Consider the following 25503-nt stretch of genomic DNA (forward strand, 5'->3'; position numbering starts at 1 on the left):
TTCTCATCTACAGGTTCAGCGGTGCCTTGGATACGAGTGACTTGACTTAGTGTATGACTTTTCGCCGTCGTTCTGCCAATTTTTTTGTTTTGTCTTGCCAGCACAATAAATTTGTATTGTGGTTTAAATTTTCTTGACCACAACTGGCGAGTGCATAAATTCATTTTGGTCACAAATCAAAACAAGGAAGCATGTGGTTGATTTTGACTTTTAATATGCAGCAGCGGACAGGAAACGCACACACACACACACACACACACACACACACACACATGCACACAGAGAAGTAAATTTGCTTTGATTCTGCAAATGAGCAGATACTACGGGTAGGTGCTAGTGCTTATAGGGAGGACCAACAAGTGAGTGAGAAACAGGAAGGTGCATGTGTGTGTCACTGTGTGTGTGTGTGTGTGCGTGCGTGCGTGCGTGTGCCTCAACAGCTTTCCGACAACACAAGTAGGAGACAAAGAAAAACTGTTCATCAGCTCTCACATTGAGTGTGTATGTGTGTTATTTGTCTCCTTGCGTGTTTGTATGTGTGTGTTCGTGAGCAATAATCCAACCGATTGATGGATCTTCAACACGGAGAGGATTTCTCCACCAGGAACCCTCAAGACGACTTTGAGATTCTGCTGAGGGTCGGATGGGGAACCTACGGGGAGGTTTATAAGGTCAGCTGCTAACCTTTTGAATAATTCCACAGTGTGTAAAGTATTTTTTGGTGTATGTTTTATAGCAACATTATAGTATAGATGGAAGGGAGGATTGATGCAAATGAATGATGACTGAACCAATGTAATTGCAGTCAAAATGATTTTGTTCGAGTTAAATTAACGTATTAATATCAGCAGCGTTCCAGTATAAGATTGTGTTTATCGATAAGGTACATTTGGGCTCTTAGTGTCGCGCTTTTGGTGCTTTGGTGCGGCCTCGAAGGAGGAAGTGGTTTAGTGAGAACTGAAAGCATGCGACTGCACCTGAGTCAAAGCACATTAAAAAAGTGCCATTGAATTTTCTTCTATCTACAAAGAAAACTCACATCTTAAGACTCCCACTTGAAGGCAAATCAAGACACAAACTTGTTCTTGGTCTACTTTCTGTGCTTTATACCCTCTGACCTTGTTGGATTTTACGACATTTTCATCTTTTCCGTGGCCCTTTTTAGCCACATAGACATACTCTGTCATTTTAGGGTTTTTTTCTTGTATGATTTTCTTTTTCTTTCGTTTTTTTAAAGTCTTTTAATGAACATCAGTTCGTCATTAGCCATAACCCATTATTAGTATGAAATATCTGTTGTAGTTTTAACCCATTTTAAAGTACAACATCAAAAATGAATTTGCTGTCGTCCGCTAGCTTAATGCCTTAGACAAGCTAACAAAAAAGCATCGATGTTTCGGTAGCTGTAACCCAATAAGCAATGGATATTTTAATGCAGCTGGTGTAACACATGTAGACAGACAGTACAACATAGTACCCACAGGCTTATATTCTTCTTCCTCTAACTTTAATTACTAATGTTACTGGAGCTTTGGTCTACGCTTCTTAATTCTTATTTCTATAATAATATATCTAAATCTGTAATACTGTATTCTGCTCCCTGATGGCGAAGGTGTGCGCACCAGAAGGCCAATTGAACTGAATCATGAAATCATAATGCAAAATCAATTGAATTATTTACTTAGTATTTAATCGTGATGCATGTTTTTTTATAAGATACAATACAATACTGTAGAGTCTTATTTTATTCAAGAACTTAAAGTTTTATCAATTAAACATTTTTTTAAAAAAGTAAGTGAGTTGGACACAAATCGTAAGCAAAGAACCCACAGGATTAAATGGAATTAGTAATACTAACACTTTATTTATGATCAAATAATCGTAAATGATGCAAAGAACGTACGTGACCTATACAAGTGAGCATGTTTTCTTTGTGTGTGTTTGTGTGTAGGCACGTAACAAGCAGACCGGGGACCTGGCAGCCATTAAGATTATTAAAACCGAACTAGGTGAGAAGGTTATTCCTTTGCTTTGTAGTAGCTGAGTTTGTTATAAACATTTGTCTGTGTATCCCCAGAGGATGACTTTTCCACCATCCAGCAAGAAATAGTCATCGTGAGGAGCTGCAAACACGCCAACATTGTGGCATATTACGGCAGCTACATACGGTGAGACTGCACGGCGACCATTCAGTTCAAACACTGTCTTTGTCTGATTGATTGGTTGATTGATTGATTGACATGCAGGGCCAACAAACTATGGATCTGCATGGAGTTCTGTGGGGGAGGTTCCCTGCAGGACGTCTACAGTGGTAAAAAAATTTATGAATCGCATATCAAGATTGATACACTGTATTTGATAAGCAGAGACATCATTTTAATTGAATTTTAATTGAATTATTATTTTTTTGTATTTCACAGTGACCGGTCCTCTGTCAGAAGCACAGATTGCGTATGTCTGCCGAGAGATGCTTCAGGTAGTCACACCATGGGTTCTATTTCCGCATATAGTGAACGTGCGCTCGGCAAAAAATCTGGCATGTCTTTATTTTCATGACACGGCAAGTCTGGATTACCGTGTTTGGAAATTTGGCAGGCTGCACTCTTAAAACAGTTGGGTTAACAATAACACAATTTTAGGTCAAAATTGGCCGATACACTAATTGGATCAATTTGACGTTGTTTTGTACAAAAAGCCTAATTTTTGTGATTGTTTTGTACAAAACTATTGACTAATTGACCCAAGTAGTGGATCAGTCCATTTTTAAACCAACTTTTTTTAGAGTGTGTCCTGCGCCATGCTCGTCGTTCCATTGCACTAACGGCGTTTTCTTTTACACACCCTCTGCACAATTTGAAAACTGAAAGTAGAAAAGACTTTAGACCAGCTCGGAGCAGGTCTAAGTTGTGGTGCAGGTAATCAAGGTGCAGACAGACGTATTTCATTTATGAATATGGTAACAGCGTACATCAAACCCTCTGAATTATTGTTGAAATCAGTTCATTGATTGCATCATCATTATTATCATCTGTATTATATTTTTTAAAAGACCCCCCTTGTGCCACAGCACAGCTATACGGGGCAGGGGTATCACATGCGCTATCGGAAAGGAAGGCGATCTCCAAGTGGCCAACTAACTTCTTCACAGTGGTGCTCTGTGATCGCCTTGGCCACATTTGCATCATCTGCAAGTGGAGATCTTCTTGCAGGGCCTTACAAGCATACTTTTTGTGTGTCAATCTCATTCATGGGCTCCAACGAGTCCGTTCCTGCTTCCGCCATATCAAAGACTGTGTGCACCTCTCCTGCTCTGAATTTAAAGCGAATGAGAGGAGCCAGTTCACCTGGCTGGGAATCAAGTCGGTTGTGTTTATTCCCCCAATGAGGCAAACACCCCTTTCCAACTGTGCTCATCTATGAAGAGACCAAATGGAAAAAAAAATCCATCCATATGCACAGTTATACTGCACTTTGCACTCGACTTGCGCTGGGCACGAAAATAGTGCCCCATGTGTTTATAATCATCATCATACCAAACACGAATCTAATGATATAAATACTCAAAACATATTCTGTGTGTGTGTGTGTGTGTGTGTGTGTGTGTGTGTGCGTGTGTGTGTGTGTGTGTGTGACTAGGGTGTGGACTACCTCCATGCACAGAGGAAAATACACCGAGATATCAAGGTGAACACATTAAATATAATGTAAATATGGTATAATACAGTGAGGTGTATTATACCCATATATATATTATATATAGATGTATCATCATTACATCACATTACATATGATGTAATGATGTTAATGAGGTTAGTAGTACGTACAATAGGGTATGATGAACTGCAGTAAATTAGTGCTGTTAAAACCATTATATACAATTATTATGTATATATTGAATGTAAATATGGTTTATTAGAGCTGTATACATAATCAAATATGATATGAATACAATACATTGGTGGTAACACTTTATATGATTTAAATATGGTGAATTAGAGGTATGAAATACAGTGTATATATGGTACATTATAGACCATCAAATATGATGGAAAAATAATAGAGACACATAATGCACCTTAATAATTATGTTATTTAAATATGATGGAAAAATAATAGAGATACATAATGCACCTTAATAATTATGTTATTTATTTAAATATGTTTTATATATATTTACGTAACATAAAATGTGATGTAAATATGTTACATTAGAGGAAAATAAATATTAAATATTATTAAAGTAATTAGGTCACTTTTAATCTTTATAGACATTACATATGATGTTAATCACTAGTTAATTAGTTGTGGAGTCCCTCAGAGTTGTATCCTTAGCACCATGTTGTTTTGTGTTTACTTTGCTTTGTATTTACTGACAAGAAAATAAAAACATTTTTTTAATCTATGGTAGATTAGAAATCGTTAAATTCAATGTACAAGTGGCACAGTGCTGTAGATGTGCATAGCGTATTAGTATTATGTTAATATGGTATGAGAGATGTAAAGAACAATAAATAGATTAAATAGAGATACTCAAACAATTAAGTGGGATGTAAATGTTACATTAAATTTAAACTTAATTAGAGGTAGGCCTACTTGATTAACAATTTACATTAACTATGATATTAATATGGTGTAAATACATGTAATTAAGGTGCATTACAGGTTTAGAGATATAAACATATGATATAGATATGGTACATTCGACCCATATCGACACCAGATAATATAGAGAATATTTGCCTGTGGAGTACTTCATGATTGTATTCCTATCCCCATGTTGTTTTGTTCCTGCCTGTGTATATTCATATTGATACTGTGGATGTATGTGTGATGTTTTCTTCTTCTTCACCCTCCAGGGTGCCAACATCCTCCTCAACGACCACGGCGAGGTGAAGTTGGGTAGGTGGAACGAGGAACAACTCATCAACTCAACACATTTGTGTTCATATATGTATCTTCTCTGTCATGTAGCCGACTTTGGAATATCCGCCCAAATCACGGCCACGCTGGCTCGCCGGATGTCCTTCATTGGCACACCGTACTGGTGAGCTCGCCTCCTCAACAAAATAATTGTTGTTGATGTCAAAAGATTGACTGACCAGATATTCCAATTACCTTCCTCCACTCAGGATGGCGCCAGAGGTAGCGGCGGTGGAAATCAAAGGCGGTTACAATGAGCTGTGTGACATCTGGTCGGTGGGCATCACTGCCATCGAACTGGCAGAGCTACAGCCGCCAATGTTCGAGCTCCACCCACTACGGTAATCATCATCATCATCATCATCATCATCAAACTCATCTTCAGCATCATCATCATTGATTTCATTTTTTTTATTCCATAAGTGTCCTGTTTCTCATGTCTAAGAGTGGCTACCAGCCTCCCAAACTGAAGGACAAGGCAAAATGGTAACGTTCATTGAAATTCTAGCGTCATAGCTATAAATTACAAGACATGGTAAAATCTGTATTGTGGAACCTTTTATAGGTCAAATTTAAGGAGAAAAAATTTAAGTATCTAAAAAACAGATATGCTAGGGAAAAAAGTAAATAAATGTTTTTAATCAGCATCACAAATACGTTTAGGGACACATAAAGCCATCTTTGATTAAAGTTTTCTGTTGACTATTTAATGATTAACTTTTTTGACTTAATTAATGGACTTCAGTGACTATTGTTGGACTTCAATTTAGTGATTTTATTGAGGAAATGTAGTGAGTTTATTTAGTGACATTACTTATGTACATTATTGAGCCCTTTAGTAACCTCATTGATGGACCTCCATGTTGGAATTTAGTGGCATTATTGATGGACTTGAGTGGTGAAATGTAGTAATTTTATATAATGACATGATTAATGTTTTTCCAGTGAAAACCCTTTGTGACTATTAATGGACTGTGGTTAGGGTTGGGGTGACTTTTTTGAGTAGTTAAGCGACTTTATTCATGGGCTTTAGCCAACTGATTTAGTTTATTGATGGACTTTAGTGAATTTTGCCTTAGTGTCATTGTAACAGTATGACATTAAAAGTTGAGGCAATGATGTGAGATGGGGTGTTAACTCTGTGCAGGTCGTCCATGTTCTACAACTTTGTGAAGGCCGTGCTGGTGAAAAACCCCAAGAAGAGACCAAGTGCCTCCAAGATGCTCTCAGTCAGTCATGTGATCATCAACTGTACCTTGAAACCTTATAGTTAATACTTTAACCCTAATTTGAAACCCTTTAGGCTTCTTTATATTCCCGCGCCGGCGCGGGCGACAACTGCTGCATTGACTCACGTGAATGACGCGTATTGCTGTGCGACATGTTGCCGACAGGTCTGCGACACATGCCACACACGTCAGAAATTGTAGCTGCGTATACAACGCCGTGCGCATCCTGTCTCGTGATTGGTCCGTTATGTCACATGTTACGATGACGTACACTTGTCCTCGGCTCGGTTCTTTGAGGGTAATTTATTTGTCGCCACGGAGGAGAGGATCCACCACGCAGCTTGTTGTTGCTGCGAAGCAAACTAGTTTGACAGCAGCGTGGGTGTTATGTCACCCATGTGTGTGTAAAGAAGCTACACACACTAAGAAGCTTGTTGTAGACGCCCCCTAATTTGGAGTGAAACTGCAACACATTTTCAAAACAACGCGTGTGGGTTGCGTGCGAGTATAAAGGCAAACTGTGCGCGGCACTGCCACAGTGATATGCTCACGGGCGTCGCTTGCGGGAGTATAAAGAAGCCTTAACGCCCGCTTGTAAACGTAATTTGAAACCTCAATGCTGGCTTTAAACCCTCCTTTTAAATCTAAACCATGCTTGCAAAGCTTGAATCCCTATCTTGGAACCCGTACTTATGTTTGAAACCATAATCAAAGCCATAACTTGTTTGAAATCCTAATTGGAATCGCTGAATCTGGCCTGAAGTGCTGCTTTGAAACTGCAACTGTGGGTTGAAACCCCAATTTCAAACCTTATCCCTTGTTTAAAAGCCAAACTTGAAAGCCAAACCTATGGATTGAAACTATAATTTCAAACCCTCATTGGAAACTCTTACCCTGGCTTGAAACTCTGCTTTAAAACCCTAACCCTTGAGTGAAACCCTACTTTGAAAACCAAATCCTGATTTGAAATCCTAATTTGAAACCCCGACCTTTGTTTGGAAACATTAACCTGGCTTCAAACCCTACTTTGAAATCCAGAATTTAAAACCATCACCATTGTTTGAAACCCCAACCTTGCCGTGAAGCCTTCGTTTTGAAACTTTAGCCAAGTTTGAAACCCTACCCTAGGCTTGAAACTCAAATTGGAAACACTGAAACTCTAACTCTGGCACGAAACTCTAATTTGAAGCCATCAAACTCTTGTTTGTAACACTAACGTAGACTTGAAATTCTAAATTGAAACATTAACCTAGTTTGAAATTCCAAGCCAAGCTTGAAAAATAACCCTAACCCTTATTGAAACCCTTGGGCTTGAAACCCCATTTTGAAATTTTAACCCTGGCTTCAAAACGTAACTGTGTCTTAAAACCTTAATTTGAAACCCTGACTCAGACTCAGAAAGCTAATTTGAAACCCAAACTGTGACTCCTGTCTACTCTTGTGTCCCAGCACATGTTCCTGAGCCAGCGGAGCCTGAGCCGAGCACTGACTCTAGAGCTGCTGGAGAAATGTCGACACCCTGAGAATCTCAAATTCTTTCCAGCAACAGATGATGATGAAATGGAGGTCTGACTTCCTAATGTGACATCAGTACAACAATATGACTTGATTTTAAATCCGTTTGAAGCCAACCAGTGACCAATACTTGACTGCCTCCAATTGTATTTTTACATTGACTCCATGTGTTTGGATTGCAGGTGAGTGTGCACGGATCCTTGAATAGGATCCAGTCTATCGACAAATACAACTTAGGCGAGAGGAACCACTCACACACAAAGTGTAAGACAACACACTCTCATAAAGTGTAAAATAAGCAGCAACTTCATAAGTTCTGCATGAACTACTATGTTACACGGAATCTCCTTTCATAATTAACTGATCGCCTGAACAGGGACTTGAACCCTGGACCCTCAGATTAAAAGTCTGATGCTCTACCGACTGAGCTACCCAGGCGCTGAAAAGTACAGTATTGAGGTTGCACTGTCAATTTAAGGCCCAAAATCGGTCGTGAGGTACTAGTGATTGACTTTAGTTACTGAAAAAAAAATCTACCCAAACACATTTTTTTCAAGAATATGTTCCCAGCAGGCCCACTAGCATTCTGATTAATTTTGCGTTTGTGGAATATGAGTTAAGCAGCAAAATCCACCCGTTTTTAGCCATCTCTGGGGTGGCCATTTTGTCACTTCTGTCAATTGAAAATGACATCAGAGTTGCTCAAGGCTCTGATAACGACCAATCACGGCTCACCTGTTTTCTGAAACTGAGCTATGATTGGTCGTTATCTGAGCCCTGAGGGTGTGTGGTGTCATTTTCAGTCGACAGAAGTGACAAAATGGCTGCCCCCGGAGACAGCTAAAAACGAGTGGATTAACTCTTATTCCACAAACGCAATATTTATCAGAATGCCTTGTTTCAACTAGTGCGCTTGCATAGTTTGGGTTGACTTCCCCTTTTAGTGATGGAATTTGATTACTTTTTTATTGACTTAAGTGATTTTGTTGATGGACTTTATTAACAGTAATTAACCCTTTCATGCATAGTGGTCACTACAGTGGACAGCTATTTAAAAGTTGCTTTCACCTATATGAATTAATCTAAATTTTAAAAAATATTTTCATGCATTAATAATGTCATGTCATGTCATGTCATCTTCCAAACCGCTTATCCTATATAGGGTCGCGGGGAGTTGCTGGAGCCTATCCCAGCCGTCAATGGGCGAAGGCAGACTACACCCCGAACTGGTCGCCAGCCAGTCGCAGGGCACACATAGACACTGTCACTGAGCGGGAATCGATCCCACGCTGCCCGCACACAACTCAGGCGTGTGTACCACTACACTATCAGCGGATGCATTAATCATGATTTAATGTTATTATTTAAAATATACATTTTTAGATTAATTAATATAGGCGAAAGCAATTTTTAAATAGCTGTCCGCTGTAGTGACCACTTTGCATGAAAGGGTTAATAATACACATAATATTTATTATTATTTCTATGCATGACTGACTGGATCGTACGCTTGACCTGTATCAAAATCAATGTGTTGGAGGCCATTTTGTCAAAATCTCATCATCTGTATTGGTTATATATGATTATGCGTGGTTCTTTGTCTACTTTCTGTGCTTTACGCTCTGACCTTGTAAGATAGCTCTCCAGACTCTACTTTAGTTGTTGTTAGACCACTGCAAATTGAACATAATAATGAGGTGATGGATTTCAACCGAACCTGAACCTTAACTTTTTTTCATGGACTTTAGTGACTAGTGACTTTAATGATGGAATTTTGTGATGTGTATTGGTGGACTTAAATCACTTCATTGATGGAATTCACTGTCTTGAATCAGTGTCTTGAATATATTTTGGTGAGTTTGTTCATGTGACTTTATGGTTTGGCTTTCTTGACTTTATTCATGGATTAGAGCCATGGTTGATTCACTTGATGGATTTTGTTGACGGACTTTAATGACTGTATTCATTGGACTTCAGTGATGGATTTTACTGACTTAATAACTTTGTTTTAGTAACCTCCACTTCAGTGACTCCAGTTAGACTGTAATAATTTTATTCAATCTGACACCTTTCAAGAATTCTGCTGAGGGGGAGTAGATTTAACTGTTGGTTGCCGCCAGGAATTTTTAATTTTCCAGAAAAATGTATTGTTTCTTGGTATTTTGTCTTAATAAGTACACCTGAACAGGGACTTGAACCCTGGACCCTCAGATTAAAAGTCTGATGCTCTACCAACTGAGCTATCCAGGCTCTGGACTTTGTGGTTTCTCCCACTGCAAACTACTGGCACAAAATCGAGCAAGCATTGAGCTACCCGGGCCATCCAAACAAAAATTGATCAAGCATTGATTAGACTACTGATTGACAAGTGATGGAATTCGTTTTTAAATTAAAATTAATAACATTTTGGATTGACTTAAGTGACTTTATTTGGTGATTTGTGACTACCAATTGACTAGGGACATTATTGATGGATTTAAATGGCTTTTTTGATCACTTTGTTGCAGGAGATTAGTGACTATTTAGAGTATAACTTTCTTATGCACTTTAGAGACATTATTTGTATACTTTATTGACTTTATTAATACATTTTAATTAATTTTATCATGGACTTTAGTATCGTCAGACATTATGATTGGAGTAATTTTCTCATTAATTCTCACCCAGTGCAAAAAAATTTACTGAGGTAGGGCTATTGAGTCATATGTTAAAAGGTCATTTTTCTCCTTTCAATCAAATGTTTTTTCTTTTAAGAAAATGTTCTTTTTGCCCTTTCATCTCATGTCAATACAAACACCTGTACAGGGACATTAACATTGGAGCCTGAGTTCAAATTAACATAAGAAACATAACTCAGTTATGCTTTTGGAAGTGCTCAACTTCATCTCAATGAGAATGTCTTAACACAGACTTGAACCCTTGACCCTCAAATTAAAAGCCTGATGCTCTACCGACTGAGCTACCCAGGGTCAGTACAGGTGTTTGACGATTTATGATGTTGTGCCTACCGTTTTACAGTGGCGCAGATTTACTCTAAGAGTCCTGTGAAGAAAGAATCAGCACATGCAACTGTGAGCCTATGAAAACTCAAACATCCATGCAGACATCCACATGCAATCATTCACAGTTAATCATACAATGCTACTTCTACATTGGCATGCTTCTAATGTGCTCTGTGCAGCTGATGCGTTCAGGAAGCTCACATGGCGTCAACACACATCCACTGAGGTATGCGTGAATACACACACACACACACACGCACACACACCCATATAAATACACGCATACACCCATTAGATATATATTTGAACGTGTGCTCATTTTGTGTGTCAGGGACAAGGACTCAGATTCTTCAGATGACGACTACGATGATGTGGATGCGTAAGCACTTCACACACAATCTTTCATTTACTCGCACACACGCTTTTAACACACTCTTTGTAACAGACGCACACACACACATAGACTTGATCCACTTTCTCTATCTGTCCACAGTGTCACAATGCCAGCGGACCAAGTGCCACCTCCACTTCCCCCCAGGGTAAACAAACAATCACAGGAATTCTGAGAACCTTTGAAATTAATCAAAGTCTTTGTGTGTGCACATGCGTGTGTGTGTTTTGTACGTATGTAGCCCAAAGTGCGTTCGAGCTCAGAGGAAATCATTTGGGTAGAAGATGGTGCTTTAAAGCAGTCTTCACTGTGCGTCCCCTCGCCCCTCGTCAGGACGTCCAGCGGCACGCACGTCAAAGCAACTCTACACCCGAGACTCATGAGACACTCAGGTCAGACACACACACACACACACACACGCACATTTACACGCATACAAACATGCACACACACTACTCATTTTACTCTATTCAATTTATTTATTGATGGGCTTCCGTCAGCTTTTGGTGTCTTTATTGATAGACTTTAGTGACATTATTTTGTGAATTTATTGATGGGATTTTGTAACTTTATTGATGGACTTAAGAGACTTGATTGATTGATTTTAATGACTATGGATGGTATTTATTCACTTTATTATACGACTTGATTGATGTACATTTGTGACTTCATTGATGGAGTTTAGTGACCTAATTTTCAGCAACTTCATCCAGTGACCAGATCTTGTTGACTTAAAAGACCAAGTGCGACATAAATTTGGCCGACCATCTTTTGAGTAATACTAACGGCTAAAACTATTTTAAACATGCTTTCGTTCGTTTTTATGACGCAAGCCACCCAGACTGATAATTAGACCCACAGCGACGCACTTAACAATGAAAATGCAAATGTTCGGCAATTTACGATAATCTTCGGTGAGTGATGTCACTTGAAGAGATTGAGTCACCAGGAAGCCGTTGTTCTGCATTGTTGATTGTCCAGTTAACTGCCCTTTGCCGTTGTTATCGTGTTTTTGTTTGCCGCTGAGTGGCGATAAATTGTTCACATTCATGATCTTTCCATGGTTGACTTTTTTTGAGGGACTTTTGTGACTTTGATGATAAACTGTATTGAGCAATTTTAGTAACTTAGTGACTTAATTGATGGATTTTGTGTGTGTGTGGGGGAGGGGTGTGCGCGTGCGTGCGTGTGTGCGCGTGCGTGTGTGATTGTGTGTGTGTGTGTGGGGGGGGGGTGCATACGTGCACGATGCAGACTCCATGTCCTTCCAGTTGTTAGACCAACAGGTGACGCCCTTACCTCCTGAGCTGCCTCCTAAAAGCAGACACAGACACCAGCAACCCTCGTCAAAGGTACCAGTCAAAGTACACGAGTCCAATCGTTTTTTTCTTCTTAGACTTTTTTTCTTCCAAAACTATCAACATCAACCATTAGTGTATTGCTCAGGCTGATTGAAGAGAACTAATTTTATAAAACAGTTTGGTCCTGCGACATTGTGGCCAGATAGTTGGCAGAATTTTGTAAAATAATAGCCATAAATGTATATACAGTACTTTAGTTTTGCAAGGAGTGTGGGATCATTTGGAAATTGAGTGTGAAGCAGTGAGTTGTGTTTACAGTTCTGCAAAAAGAGAGCTGGGTGCTCAAAGTGTGTTACAAAATGGCAACCTCAGTACAAAGCAGTGTTTGTGCTTTTAGTTTTGCAAACTTTGTGAGTGTTTTTGTGGTAGATATGTATAGTTTTAGAAATTGAGCTACAAGAATCAGAACAGAAAAAAAATATTACACTTAAAACCTCTTGTGTGTGCGTATGTGTGTATGTTTCTCTCAGGACCCTGCCAAGTGTGTGAGTCCTCTCAGGAAACCTTGTGTGAGTTTTAATGGAATTTATCGTTGGACTACTGACTGATTTTATTGTTGTTGCCTTCATTGGTTGACAATTGACATTCACTGAAATTTGGCCTGTTAACAATAGGGTGTCAAATTTACAAGACAGTGCTTTCTTGACAGGATCTTGAAAGACACCTTCATCATCTTTACCTTACATTTAAGGAAGAAAACCTGAACAGGGACTTGAACGCTCAACTTATAGTAACTTTATTCATGGAGTTAAGTGACTATTAAAAGATTAAAAGGGGAAATCAACCCAAACATTTTTTTCAAGAATATGTTCTATGCAGGCCCACTAGTTGAAACACGGCATTCTGATATGATATATGAGTTAAGCAGCAAAATCCACCTCTTTTTACCATCTCAGCGTGTGGCCATTTTGTCACTTCTGTTGACTGAAAATGACATCACAACTGCTCAGGGCTCAGGTAACGACAATCACAGATCAGCTTCAGAAAACAGGTCAGCCGTGATTGGTCGGTCAACTGAGCCCTGAACAGTTGGATGTCATTTTCAGTCGACAGAAGTGACAAAATGGCCGCCTCCAGAGATGGCTAAAAACGGGTGAATTAACTCTTATTCCACAAACGCAATATTTATTTATCAATTATTTATTAATGCCGTATTTCAACTAGTGGGCCTGCAAAGAACATATTCTTGAAAAAAATATGTTTGGTTGACTTCCACTTTAAGTGACTTTATTAATGGCTTTACTTAGTGACACTATTGACAGGCGTGATTGGGGAACTTTTGTGACTTTACCAATTTACATTTGTGACTTTGTGGATGGACTTTAATGGACTGTGGTAAGTCTGTTGCGATACCAACTGAGCTATCCAGGCCCTGAACTCACATGTGTCTCAGCACACCCCCGTAAACTACGTGAGGTGGTACAGTTCAATGTCCTCCCTCCTGGTTCAGATCTACTTTAAGAAGATTTTCTACGGATGTCCTCTCAAAGTAAAGTGCTCCACCACCTGGGAACACCCAGACACCAAAGGTACCAGAGGGGGAACGCTCCTCTTTTTGAAATTATTTTCAGTGTGCGATCCACTTTCTGTTTCTGATCCCCCCCTCTCTAGACCAGCACCTGATTGTGGGAGCAGAGGAGGGCATCTACACACTCAACCTCAACAGCTCGGAGGCCACCATGGAGCTAGTACGCTTACTTTGCTTACTTTGATAATAACCCAGAATTTTGGCCCAACACAAACAATCCCAAAATTGGGTTAATGAAATAACCCAACTTTTTTTAGAATGTGAATAATTGGCAAGATGCGGAATTGTATTAGTCTTATATTCTATGTACAGGACAATGCATGAGCGTTTTCCCATGCATGACTGAGTTGCTGTGGAACTTCTTTGTACTCTGGACTATTTGCAGTTGTTTATTTCTATTGTGCAGTGTGGCAGTTAAAAGAAATGACTGGCAAGAGAAGCAATAACAAAAACCTTATATGACGTGTCCACATTGCGCGAGTGTACATTCACATGAATGACTTTGATGTGGACTTTCTAATTGACTCTGTGGATTATTCATAGTTGTTTATTTTTTGCAAGATGGTGGTTATCATGTGTAACTGGCGAGAGGAGCGATCACATTAATCTTGTGTGATACCTACATTGAGCGCGGACATGCCATCAAGCGTACCATCATTTTTTTGTTGTTGTTGTTGATTATTTCCGAGTGATCTGCTGGTCTCCTCGAGAAAAAGCTGACCGGATGTTCTGTTTTTCTCCTATTTAGTTGTACCCTGGCAAGTGCACCTGGGTCTATAGCTGCCACAACGTACTCATGTCCGTATCGGGTACGTCTTTATCTTCGTCTCGAGGACTTTGAGGAACTTGTTGAGGAATATATGAAGGATCTCCTACGAGACCACCCTGTTTTTTGTTTTTTCAGGTAAATCCTCGCAGCTTCACTCGCATTCGCTGAAGGAGCTCTACGAGCAGGCTCGCAGGGACCAAAGGATGGTAGCGCTGCCCACTCATCGGCTGTTGCCGCGGTAACACCGGATGCTGCGCCATGTCTCCATTTCCAGCGTGTGTTTTGTATCTCCTTAACTCACCTAAGGAAATGTGGTCCGTGTCTTTAGGAGATGTGCGGTGACGTGTAAAATACCTGACACCAAAGGATGCAGGACGTGCTCAGTCGGTATTCACAAATACGAAAGTTACTACACAGCCACAAATAATATAAATATAAAATGTGTTCCTTATCACATTTTCCTCCCCTCCAAACTACACCTTTGTGCCTTCACTTCTCCTTACTACACTCTCTGTCTCCTCCTCTCCTAACTATTCCTCCTTGCCCAATTCTCCTCTTCTAACTACATCTCTGCCTTTTCTTGGTATGACTCCTTGCCATGTTCACCCCTCCTAACTACACATTATTTGCCTCCTCTTCTCCTAACTCAGGGGTGCCCATTACGTCGATCGCGATCGACCGGTCGATCGCAAAGGCATCGTGGGTAGATCACCAGCCTATCATCCCTCCTCACTACTGTATTGCTACGTTCACACCAACTGCGTTTCTGGCGGTGCGTTTCAATTGGAGTCAATGTAGTTCGCGCGTGCGGGCGCCGAAGCGTGCGGGGTGGCGCGAATGATGCATTTGAAGCGGTGGGACGTGGAGCGAAGCACCGGAAATCCGTCCATTCGCTCCACTAGGCGCGTATAAACAAGTCAACTTTTTTTGCCATTCCGCCTCGCGGCAGCCAGTCAGCATCGAGCATGCTACGTCACACACAGCCACACAGTGTCCTGTTCATTCTGCGTCGTTTTTGAACAGTTCTTGAACTTCACCAAGACAGCAATATTGATAGGATTAGCATAGTGTGCAAAAAAGTTGGCTTGTTTTATACGCGCCGAATGGAGCGAATGGGCGGATTGTTGTTGCTGCAAATCAGCTTGAGGCTGGCTATCAGCAGCTACTGTCCGGACTATGCGTCCCTGGCTGATTCCATTCAGTGCAAGTCATCAGAGTAAGCCAGGTAATCACAAAACATTTTTTTGTTGTATTGTGCTATATAGGTTGATGCAGTCATGCAAGGTACACCAGCATATACGGTACATATAAAAATAATTCTCAATATATTTATAAATCATGTGTTTTGCATTTTTAATAGGTGGTAGATCATTTTGACTCTGTCATGTCTTAAGTAGCTCTCAGACTGAAAAAGTGTGGGCGCCCCTGTCCTAACCAAACCTTCGTCCATCCTTCTATTCCGACTACATGCGCTTACCCTTCCATTCCTTACTGCACTTTCCAGAGGCGGGCATTCCGTCTGACCGGCGGACTGGTCCGTCTGACCGTCACTGACGGACACCCGTTTTGTCCGTCAGTGTAATCATCATAAACCTGGCCAACCTCACAGTCCATCTTGCTGACACAAGACGGAAATGCGACCCAGACTGCATTGACTTATATGCACAGCTGGTGGCGGTGTGCGTGAAATAGCTAATCATGAGTTAGTCAGGGTGACTAATTAATGAGCTAAGAAGTAATAAAGGAGCTTTGAATAAAGAGACAGTTTTACAGAGTTCTTGTGAGTTGTTTTACATTTCTGTTTTATTTTTGGAAAGAGTAGGTTTAGGAGGTTGTGAAACAGTATTTTGCATGAAGGCCCAAACTCCATTTCAGAAGGTGGTAGTAATGCATCAAAAGTTGTTTGCCAACCACGAAAAGACAAGAAGTAGGAGAAGAAAAGAGAAGACAAATTCGAAGAAAAAAAACATTCATTTATTGTAATGGCAACTTTATTTCAGTTTGCACACGGACTAGGAATGATTTTAATCCACCGGGATTGTTTTTTTGGCAACAATATGACTTGGGATTCTGGTTAAAAGTAAGCATAGCTTTAAAGTAATACTTTTAAGAGTTAAAGTGGCAGCAGTTACCTAGAGTTCAATAGATTGGCAAATGAGTGTAGGCTATGTGATATGTCAAATGTACGTGAGTGTAAAGCTGTTGGAGCAGCAAGCTAACATTATGATGTACCTGGTGCACTCCATTTACCATTTTAATCAAATCGGTTCAGATAATGGATGGATGGATTTTTCATCTGTTGGACCTTTTTTTTCCCGGATTGATGATTGAACTTTGATGTTTACAGACGGAAGCGTGGTTTAAATAACATGGTGAGCTGACCGACAGACGATTACGGTTTGGTTCGGCTTGACCTAGGCTGCTGAATTTTGACGAATGCCAGCAAACTTTAGTGAAATGCCCACCTTTGGCACTTTCGTCATTCCACCTCCTCTCCTAACTTTACCTCCTTGCCTCTTTATTCTTGTCTTCTCCTAAGTACACCACCTAACATGTCTTCCCCTCTAAACTACACGTCTCTCTCTCTCCTCTCCTAGCTACATCTCCTAGCCGTATCTGCCCTTCTTTCTTTCCCAATTCCACTCTCAATATTCAATATCCCATCCTCCCCTCTTAATGGTATCACTTAGCCTCCTTCTCCTAATGAAACCTTCTTCTGTCCTTCTGCCTCCTTGCGCCATCCTCCACTCACTACACCTCCCTCCCTAACTATATCTCCTTGCCTCCTCATGCTCCACCTCTCCTCTGAACTAACACCTCATATCCTTCTCAATCCACCGTCTTCCTTCCTAGATACACCTTCTACCTCAGGCTTCCTTCCCAACTGCACCTCCTCCACCTTGTGTCATAATTACACCTCGCTGCCCTGTTCTCCCCTCCTGCTATTTTTGACGCGTGTTTACTTTTCACAGCGGACAACTTCCTGTGCTGCGCTCTGGAGTCTAGTGTGGTGCTGCTGCAGTGGTATGAGCCAATGAACAAGTTCATGCTGATCAAGGTAGGCAGAGCTGTGTAAGGAATTCCAAGATGAGGTCACCAGGGGAGAGGCCCTTTTGCCTCGTCAGGGAAAAAAGTATCCACAGTGGAATTGTCACGCCCCGGTTCTTGTAATGTTTACAGGTGATATTGTGTCCAAATGAAATTCTGATACATTAGATTTGTCTTGTCCTCCGAGGCTGGAACTGATTTATAACTCATTATCTTATCTTTTATCTCTTTTTTCAAGAATATGTTCCCAGCAGGCCCACTAGTTGAAACACGGCATTCTGATTAATTTTACGTTTGTGGAATATAAGTTAAGCAGCAAAATGCACTCGTTTTTAGCCATCTCCGGGGGCAGCCATTTTGCCGTCCGTCGACTGAAAATGACATCACAACTGCTCACAACGACCAATCACGGCTCAGATTCATAAAACAGGTCAGCCGTGATTGATCGTTTCAACTAGTGGGCCTGCTGGGAACATATCCTTGAAAAAAAATTGTTTGGGTTGACTTCCGCTTTACGGCGGCACGGTGGTCGACTGGTTAGCACGTCCGCCTCACAGTTCAGAGGTCGTGGGTTCGATCCCGGCTCCGGCCTCCCTGTGTGGAGTTTGCATGTTCTCCCCGTGCCTGCGTGGGTTTTCTCCGGGCACTCCGGTTTCCTCCCACATTCCAAAAACATGCATGGTAAGTTGATTGGATACTCTAAATTGGCCCTAGGTGTGATTGTGAGTGCGGATGTTTGTCTCTGTGTGCCCTGCGATTGGCTGGCAACCAGTTCAGGGTGTCCCCCGCCTACTGCCCAAAGACAGCTGGGATAGGCTCCAGCACGCCCCGCGACCCTTGTGAGGAGAAGCGGTACAGATAATGGATGGATGGTTGGACTTCCGCTTTAAATACTCAGAGACAAATTTAATGTGCCAGAATTTCATTTGGACACAATACCACCTGTAAACATTACAAGAACCGGGGTGTAGGAATCCCACTGTGGATACTTTTTTCCCTGACGAGGGTCAAGGGCCTCTCCCCTGGTGACCTCGTCTCGGAATTCCTTACAGCTGCAACAAGGGGGTATTTTTTTTTTTTTTTTAAATAAAGCACTTCACAAACTAGTATGATGTTGTTCTATCGATGTAGCATTTTGACTTTCCCCTCACCAACGCACTGCGGGTGTTTGAGACAGTGCTGGACCCCCAGCAGGAGTACCCGCTGGTCTGCATCGGTGTCTCTCGGGGGTCCGGTCACGCACTGCCCGTCGCTTTGGAGTACATCAACCTCAACTCCAACACTTCCTGGTTCACGCGCACTGACACGGGTGAGCCTGTGTGTGTGTGTGTATAACTGAAAAAAGACAGAGAGTGGTGAGTGAGTTTGTAAAGCGTGTGGCTAATGCTATTGCTATCTTGTAGAGCTGCAAAAAAGTACTCACCAGATACGCCAGTTTCCAGGCCCAACTTTCTCCAGGCCTGCTCTTCTTTGTACAGTCCCGGTATCAGTAGTTATCAAGTCCCGAATGCCTTTTCAAAAAGTGACTACTTTTTATTACTCCAGGATATCGTGTACGTTCTTAATGCCGATTGGCTGTCACGTACATTTGAGTTGATTGGGTGGCAATCATGAGTGGATACTTTCACTCAACAAAAATATAAATGCAACACTTTTGTTTTTTGCTCCCATTTTTGATGAGATGAACTCAAAGGTCTAAAACTTTTTCCATATACACAATATCATATTTCTCTCAAATATTGTTCACAAACCAGTCTATATCTGTGATAATGAGCACTTCTCCTTTGCTGAGATAATCCACCCCACCTCATAGGTGTGCCATATCAAGATGCTGATTAGACACCATGATTAGCGCACAGGTATGCCTTAGACTGCCACAGATGTCGCAAGATTTGAGGGAGCGCGCAATTGGCATGCTGACAGCAGGAATGTCAACCAGAGCTATTGCTTGTGTACTGAATGTTCATTTCTCTACCATAAGCGTTTCAAAAAGTTTGGCAGTACATCCAACCAGCCTCACAACTGCAGCCCACATGTAACCACACCAACCCAGGACCTCCACATCCAGCATGTTCACCTACAAAATTTTCTGAGACCAGCCACTCGGACAGCTGCTGAAACAATCGGTTTGCATAACCAAAGAATTTCAGCGCAAACTTTCAGAAACGGTCCCAGGAAAGCTCATCTGCATGCTCGTCATCCGCATCGGGGTGTCAACTTGACTCTAGTTTGTCGTCGCAGCCGACTTGAGTGGGCAAATGCTCACATTCGATGGCGTCCGTAACGTTGGGGAGGTGTCCGGTTTACACTGTTCAGGGCAGATGGCAGACAGAGTGTGTGGCGTGTGGTTTTCTGAGTCCCCAGAACCCGCGACCCCCAATAAAACAAACCTGCACCTTTCAGAGTGGCCTTTTATTGTGGGCAGTCTAAGGTACAACCGTGCACTAATCATGGTGTCTAATCAGCATCTTGATATGGAACGCTTGTGAGGTGGGATGGATTATCTCGGCAAAGGAGAAATGCTCACTATCATATATTTAGACTGGCTTGTGAACAATATTTGAGAGAAATGGTGATATTGTGTATGTGGAAAAAGTTTTAGCCCTTTGAGTTCACCTCATAAAAAATGGGAGCAAAAACAAAAGTGATGCGTTTATATTTTGTTGAGTGTATATTACAACAACGTCTGATTCTGATTCACTATTCATCGGCCATTGCATATGCAATCGACAAACTGCATGGATGTCAACATACACCACGTTAAAGACTCATTTTGATCAATGTTAAGCATAAAACAGTGGGCGGGATTTTGATGGCATTATACCTTGCCACTTCTGTCGACTGAAAATGACATCACAAACCCTCTGGACTCAGATAACGACCAATCACAGCTCAGCTTCATAAAACAGGCGAGCTGTGATTGGTCGCTACCTGAGCCTTGAGCATTGGTGATATCAAACAAAATGGCCGCTCCCTGAGATGGCTAAAAATGAGTGGATTTTGCCGCTTAACTCATATTCCACTAATGCAATATTAATCACAATGCCGTGTTTCAACTAGTGGGCCTGCATAGAACATATTCCTGAAAAAAACATGTTTGGGTCGACTTCCGCTTTAAAGGGATACTTCACATATCTAGCCATTTTCATCATGTCATGTCATGTCATCTTCCAAACCGCTTATCCTATATAGGGTCACGGGGAGTTGCTGGAGCCTATCCCAGCCGTCAATGGGCGAAGGCAGACTACACCCCGAACTGGTCGCCAGCCAGTCGCAGGGCACACATAGACACTGTCACTGAGCGGGAATTGATCCCACGCTGCCCGCACACAACTCAGGCGTGTGTACCACTACACTATCAGTGGACCCATTTTCATCAGTAAAAAGTTAATATTTTTGTCTATAATTAATTTCATAACAAATATTTTTCATGTACATTTAGTAACTTTAAAAATGTTTTAAAAATAATGGAGCCACGTCACTAGACGACTCTAACGTGTGTAAATGTTGGAATAGACTGCACAATAATATACACACACACCTACGCCCAACCGAATGCATCTATACCGGCGTTATTCCTGAAAGAACACTATGAAATAAGTCTACTGAGTGAGATTCCACTTTTGATGTGAAAGATACAACACTGAAAGGTCTTTTAGTGGCCCAGAATACACTTTGGACAACAAAGAAGTGCAGCAGACATGTTGCTCGTTCGCTCGCAAGCCACAACCACATTGACGATGGCTGGAATTAATACAGAATGTCCTCCTACCTTGCGCACATGCTGAAGAGAGAGAGCATGGTTTTGGTCCGGTGACAGCGGCTTCATTAACAAGCACAGCTATGCTCGCATTATTGACATAACCACTAAGGGATCTAACACAAATTTTACACAAATTCAAACTACTACCGCCACTTGTGTGTGTATTGTCACAGACCAACGCTGCCCAGATGCCATGCAGGTCAACCAGTTGGACAGCAACTCGCTGCTGGTCCTATTAGAAGGTAAACACGTGTTCATTTATTCCTCATACTGCATAATGTTTTTCAATCATGTGTCAGTCATCTTTCACACTGCAGGGACAGTACACATTGTCGGCTTGGAGGGGGCGCTAAGGAGCAGCCAGCCTTGCGAGACCACCTTCTCACACAATGTGGAGTCTGTAGGTGAGTCCAACTTGGAGGACAGAGGGTAGCACACAAGAAGGGTGCGTGGTGTGTGAGCATGTTGCATTGTGTAATTTAGTTCCTTGTCAGATTCTTCTCTGGCTAAATAATATGCTGACCTAAAGTTTACAAACTGTTGTATGTGCAAACTACTGTACATTCAGAGCTGCATGGGCATTGAATTCGTCTATGCTTTAGTCCGTCTATGAGTTACCGTCTATGTTTCAGACCCGCACGGTCGGTCTCAGTCAGCCAAACGGCGTCGAGAATGGACTTTACCGGTACCACGCAGGTGCCCCACTCCTGATACGCAGCCAAACGAAAAAATAAATAAATATAACAGTGTTGTATACCTTTCGGTCCCACAGATGTGGCCCATTTTGTTTTTATTTCACCGATCACCACACTGTGTGTGTGTCTGTTGTTTTTATTTGATATTTTTCTTTATTTGTCGCCGTGTCTGCTAGTGCGGCGCCTGCGTGTCACATGAAAATTATGTTCTCGACGACGATTGGCTGTCACCGACGAGGGACGGACTGGGACCACATGGGTCCGCCGGAAATACCGTGCAGAAGTTATAGACGGATATACGATTCCAAGCTCTGCATTTATCTACTAATATTTATTTAATTTAAGAGTGGGAATTACATTCCAATACCTCACTATTGCACAATGTTTGGATTTTTATAAATAGAGCATTGCACAATAACGTATGTATTGGAAGAATACCATCGAAGCTGCATGGCAATATCAATGACAATATCAATATGCTGCAAGAAGGGGAAACTGTCATCGTACCCTTACAAATAGTCTGCAATACTGCCATATTTGGTAATAATCAGATACTAGTAAAAAGAAGGCCAGTTTTGTCAATACTGATGACTAATTCCAATACTTTTTAATAATAGGTGGATGCATCATCAAATGGCTACTGAATTAATCTAAAGGAATTTTAGTCAAAACCCAAGACAGAATGTAAATTATAGAAAAAGGTAAAGTACATAAATGTGTCAATGAAAAATCATTGTTAGAAATGTGTAAATCTGTACAGTCGACTTCTCACACACAAAAACAAAGCTATTGAAGCAACACAATGAAGTCTTGAATCAAAAACACTGCTTGGAACTTGTCAGAATATTTTTGTTGCTCAATTTGTCCAAATGGTAAGGCCTGAACAGGGACTTGAACCCTCAGATTAAACGTGTGATGCTCTACCAAATCAATTGAAGTATCCGGGCTCTGAGTGCACTAACAAACCATACTGGAGACATCACAACAACTCATTCAAGATATTTTTCTGCAGTGTATTTCGAGGACACATTGTTAGCAGTGTGGCGTCACGGCTGGTTGAGGACGAACAGAGGCACCGGCGAGGTGTTACAGGAGACCGCCGACCCCAAGAAAATCTTCCGGCTCGTACAATCTGACAGGTTTGACACTTTGTTCTTTGTATGCACTCATAAATATTATTTAAAGCTCATATATATAGTGTTTTTATGTTAATTTATTGATTTCACTTGTTGTATTATGGCTATTTTTGTTGTTGTATGTAAAGTGCTTTGTTACAGCTGTAGCTGTTGTGAACTGCGCTTTATAAATAAAATTGTATTGTATTGTATTGTATGTACTAAATGTTAACAGTTAGTTACCAAAAGAAAATTGCTATGTACCTTTTTTCCTATGCCCCATACATACCTTATCCTTGATTACACACGCAAGACAGGCTGGGTGTGTTTCTGTCAATCGTTAGTAAAATGGGCGTCCTGTGGCGTAATCCATGGTATTACATGTGTTGAACCACTAGAGGGCAGACTATGCCTGTGAGTACAATATTATTGCAGGGAATGCACTTTGGAGCGTTGTGGCAGGCAGTTAATAAATAAGGCTCTGTGGTCTCTCAGAAGAGAACAGTGGTCTTGCTTTTTAAAAGAACCCAACACAACACATCAATCGGTCCCTGACCCGGTTCAGGACGATTACAGGGACGGACAAAAACCCACTTGTGGCCTTGCCTAGCCCTCCTTTTTTAAACACTTCTCATCCTCTGTCCTCCATCCCCAAAATGGGCGTCCGTCCGTCCGTCCCGTTTCGTCCGTGGGACAGAATGCCCATCTCTGTATTCTACCCACCCACAATATGTGAAAATCTATAAAGGCAGACCATATTTAAACACAGTATCTAGCTTTAACCCCACATACTTTAAATACATTTAAACCTATCAAAACACAATTTTCAAAAGTATTCCTTAATGCCTGTTTCCACTCACGCTGACTGTTCTCCAAATAAGTTACTATAGTGTGCTTACATCAAGCTGTTTATTTGTCACTCCCAGGTTGACATTAACTTTAAAACTAACACATAAAACAAGAGAATTAACCATTCTATACAGAGCTGGGCATTTTACTAAAAATTTGGAGTCCGTTTATCGCCTTCCGCCTACAGCCTGGGTACCCTTCCGCCATCCGTTTATCCGCCATTTTGTCCAGCCGACCATATAGTAATCGTCTATAGGCCGGTCCAACTATCATTTTAAATGGGCTTCCGTTAGCATTTCCGACTACCAACAAGAGAAAAAAAAACACCCCCTCTGTGGGAACAATGAATAGTCAAACGGGGTGCTTATTTTACTTTTGCTGCATGACTTCGTGTAGTGTTCACTATGACATCTGTGCAGGATGGTTGTCATGGAGACGCACCAGATCGAGGACTCCTCGGGGCTGTCCAACCTGTACTTGCTGGAGATTGCTGAGAACTACGTCATGCTTCCATGATGGCCGTGAGCAGAGCATCATGGTGTTTCCCTGTGGCACTCATACTATACGAGATGCTTGACGCCACTTGGTGAAACTGGTTTCAGTGGGATTGGTGGGATTCAGTCACCGGAGTCTCAGTTAATGCTGATGTGATCAATGTAACACTGACATGCACTGTATTAAAGTAACTTAAAGGCTCCATGAACTGACTTGTCCAGTAATATGTCATTATTTTATAAATAAGTATAAGTATAGTATGTATAAGTATAAGTATAAGTATATATTCAAAACGGGTTTTTGTCAATTTTAAAGAGTCAGTTAAAAGAGAAATAGGAATTTATGAAATAACAATATTGGGCTAATAATTGAGCAATGGGCTCCGTACAATAGTGTTAAGTATGTGTATTAAATTATGAAACAATTTAAACAGTACTATTGTTGCATTAATGAGGATTGCTTGTGCACGGAACAGAGCGCTGCAGTGCAGCGAAGCGTGTTTTTGGAACACTTGCCAGAGAAATACAGACGCCCCACCAACCTGCAACAGTGGAGTTAACGAGAGCTTCACTTCTTTCTTTCTTTTTTTTTTTTTTGAGCTTCACTTCTCTCACTCCGCCGCGCCCCTCAAAGTTACGTCACCACACACATATGCAACAATGCGTGTGTGCGCGTAAGAGCGTGTAGTCGTGTGTATATGTCATGTATGTGAGTGACTTTCAGCTCATTACACTTCATAAAACCAGTTTATATCTTTACTTTCTCTCGTACACTGTTAAGGCCTGTCCGATTAATCAGCCGATGTTACCTTTTTTTTCTTTTT

General features: G+C 41.2%; 1 protein-coding gene and 2 non-coding genes across 6 annotated transcripts; 1 reads left to right on the plus strand and 2 right to left on the minus strand.

Moving 5' to 3' along the window:
* Positions 1-331: 331 nt before the first annotated feature.
* On the plus strand, positions 332-24888 carry map4k1 (mitogen-activated protein kinase kinase kinase kinase 1). Of its 4 annotated transcripts, none has more exons than XM_086035984.1 (31): positions 332-671; positions 1952-2009; positions 2078-2168; positions 2247-2311; positions 2421-2476; positions 3637-3684; positions 4857-4899; positions 4972-5044; positions 5130-5261; positions 5344-5406; positions 6068-6149; positions 7599-7715; positions 7847-7928; positions 10683-10735; positions 10846-10892; positions 10998-11045; positions 11160-11205; positions 11299-11449; positions 12312-12409; positions 12889-12927; positions 13812-13947; positions 14030-14106; positions 14695-14755; positions 14851-14953; positions 15044-15120; positions 17688-17773; positions 18895-19072; positions 21700-21768; positions 21844-21930; positions 23234-23360; positions 24605-24888. In XM_086035984.1, exons 1-31 carry the CDS (start codon positions 570-572, stop codon positions 24699-24701), a joined length of 2592 nt encoding a protein of 863 aa, XP_085892110.1. In that variant the 5' UTR covers positions 332-569; the 3' UTR covers positions 24702-24888. The 4 variants fall into 4 exon arrangements, with proteins under 4 accessions (XP_085892110.1, XP_085892111.1, XP_085892112.1 ...); XM_086035985.1 differs by having other exon boundaries at positions 15044-15102; XM_086035986.1 differs by having other exon boundaries at positions 13869-13947.
* trnak-uuu (transfer RNA lysine (anticodon UUU)) lies at positions 8030-8102 on the minus strand. Its single transcript has one exon. It is a non-coding gene; the product is annotated as a tRNA-Lys (tRNA).
* trnak-uuu (transfer RNA lysine (anticodon UUU)) lies at positions 9842-9914 on the minus strand. The gene has a single exon. It is a non-coding gene; the product is annotated as a tRNA-Lys (tRNA).
* Positions 24889-25503: the final 615 nt, after the last annotated feature.

Source organism: Filicampus tigris, chromosome 7 (genome assembly GCF_054856515.1).
Source record: "Filicampus tigris isolate MCC_2025a chromosome 7, RoL_Ftig_1.0, whole genome shotgun sequence".
Classification (NCBI taxonomy): domain Eukaryota; kingdom Metazoa; phylum Chordata; class Actinopteri; order Syngnathiformes; family Syngnathidae; genus Filicampus; species Filicampus tigris.

Excerpts from the sequence above, each read along its gene's own strand:
- map4k1 (XM_086035984.1), top strand. The coding sequence starts at position 570 with ATGGATCTTCAACACGGAGAGGATTTCTCCACCAGGAACCCTCAAGAC. Across the intron at positions 5,262-5,343 it reads TTCGAGCTCCACCCACTACG|TGTCCTGTTTCTCATGTCTA; the intron begins GTAATCATCATC and ends TTATTCCATAAG. Across the intron at positions 11,046-11,159 it reads GACTACGATGATGTGGATGC|TGTCACAATGCCAGCGGACC; the intron begins GTAAGCACTTCA and ends ATCTGTCCACAG.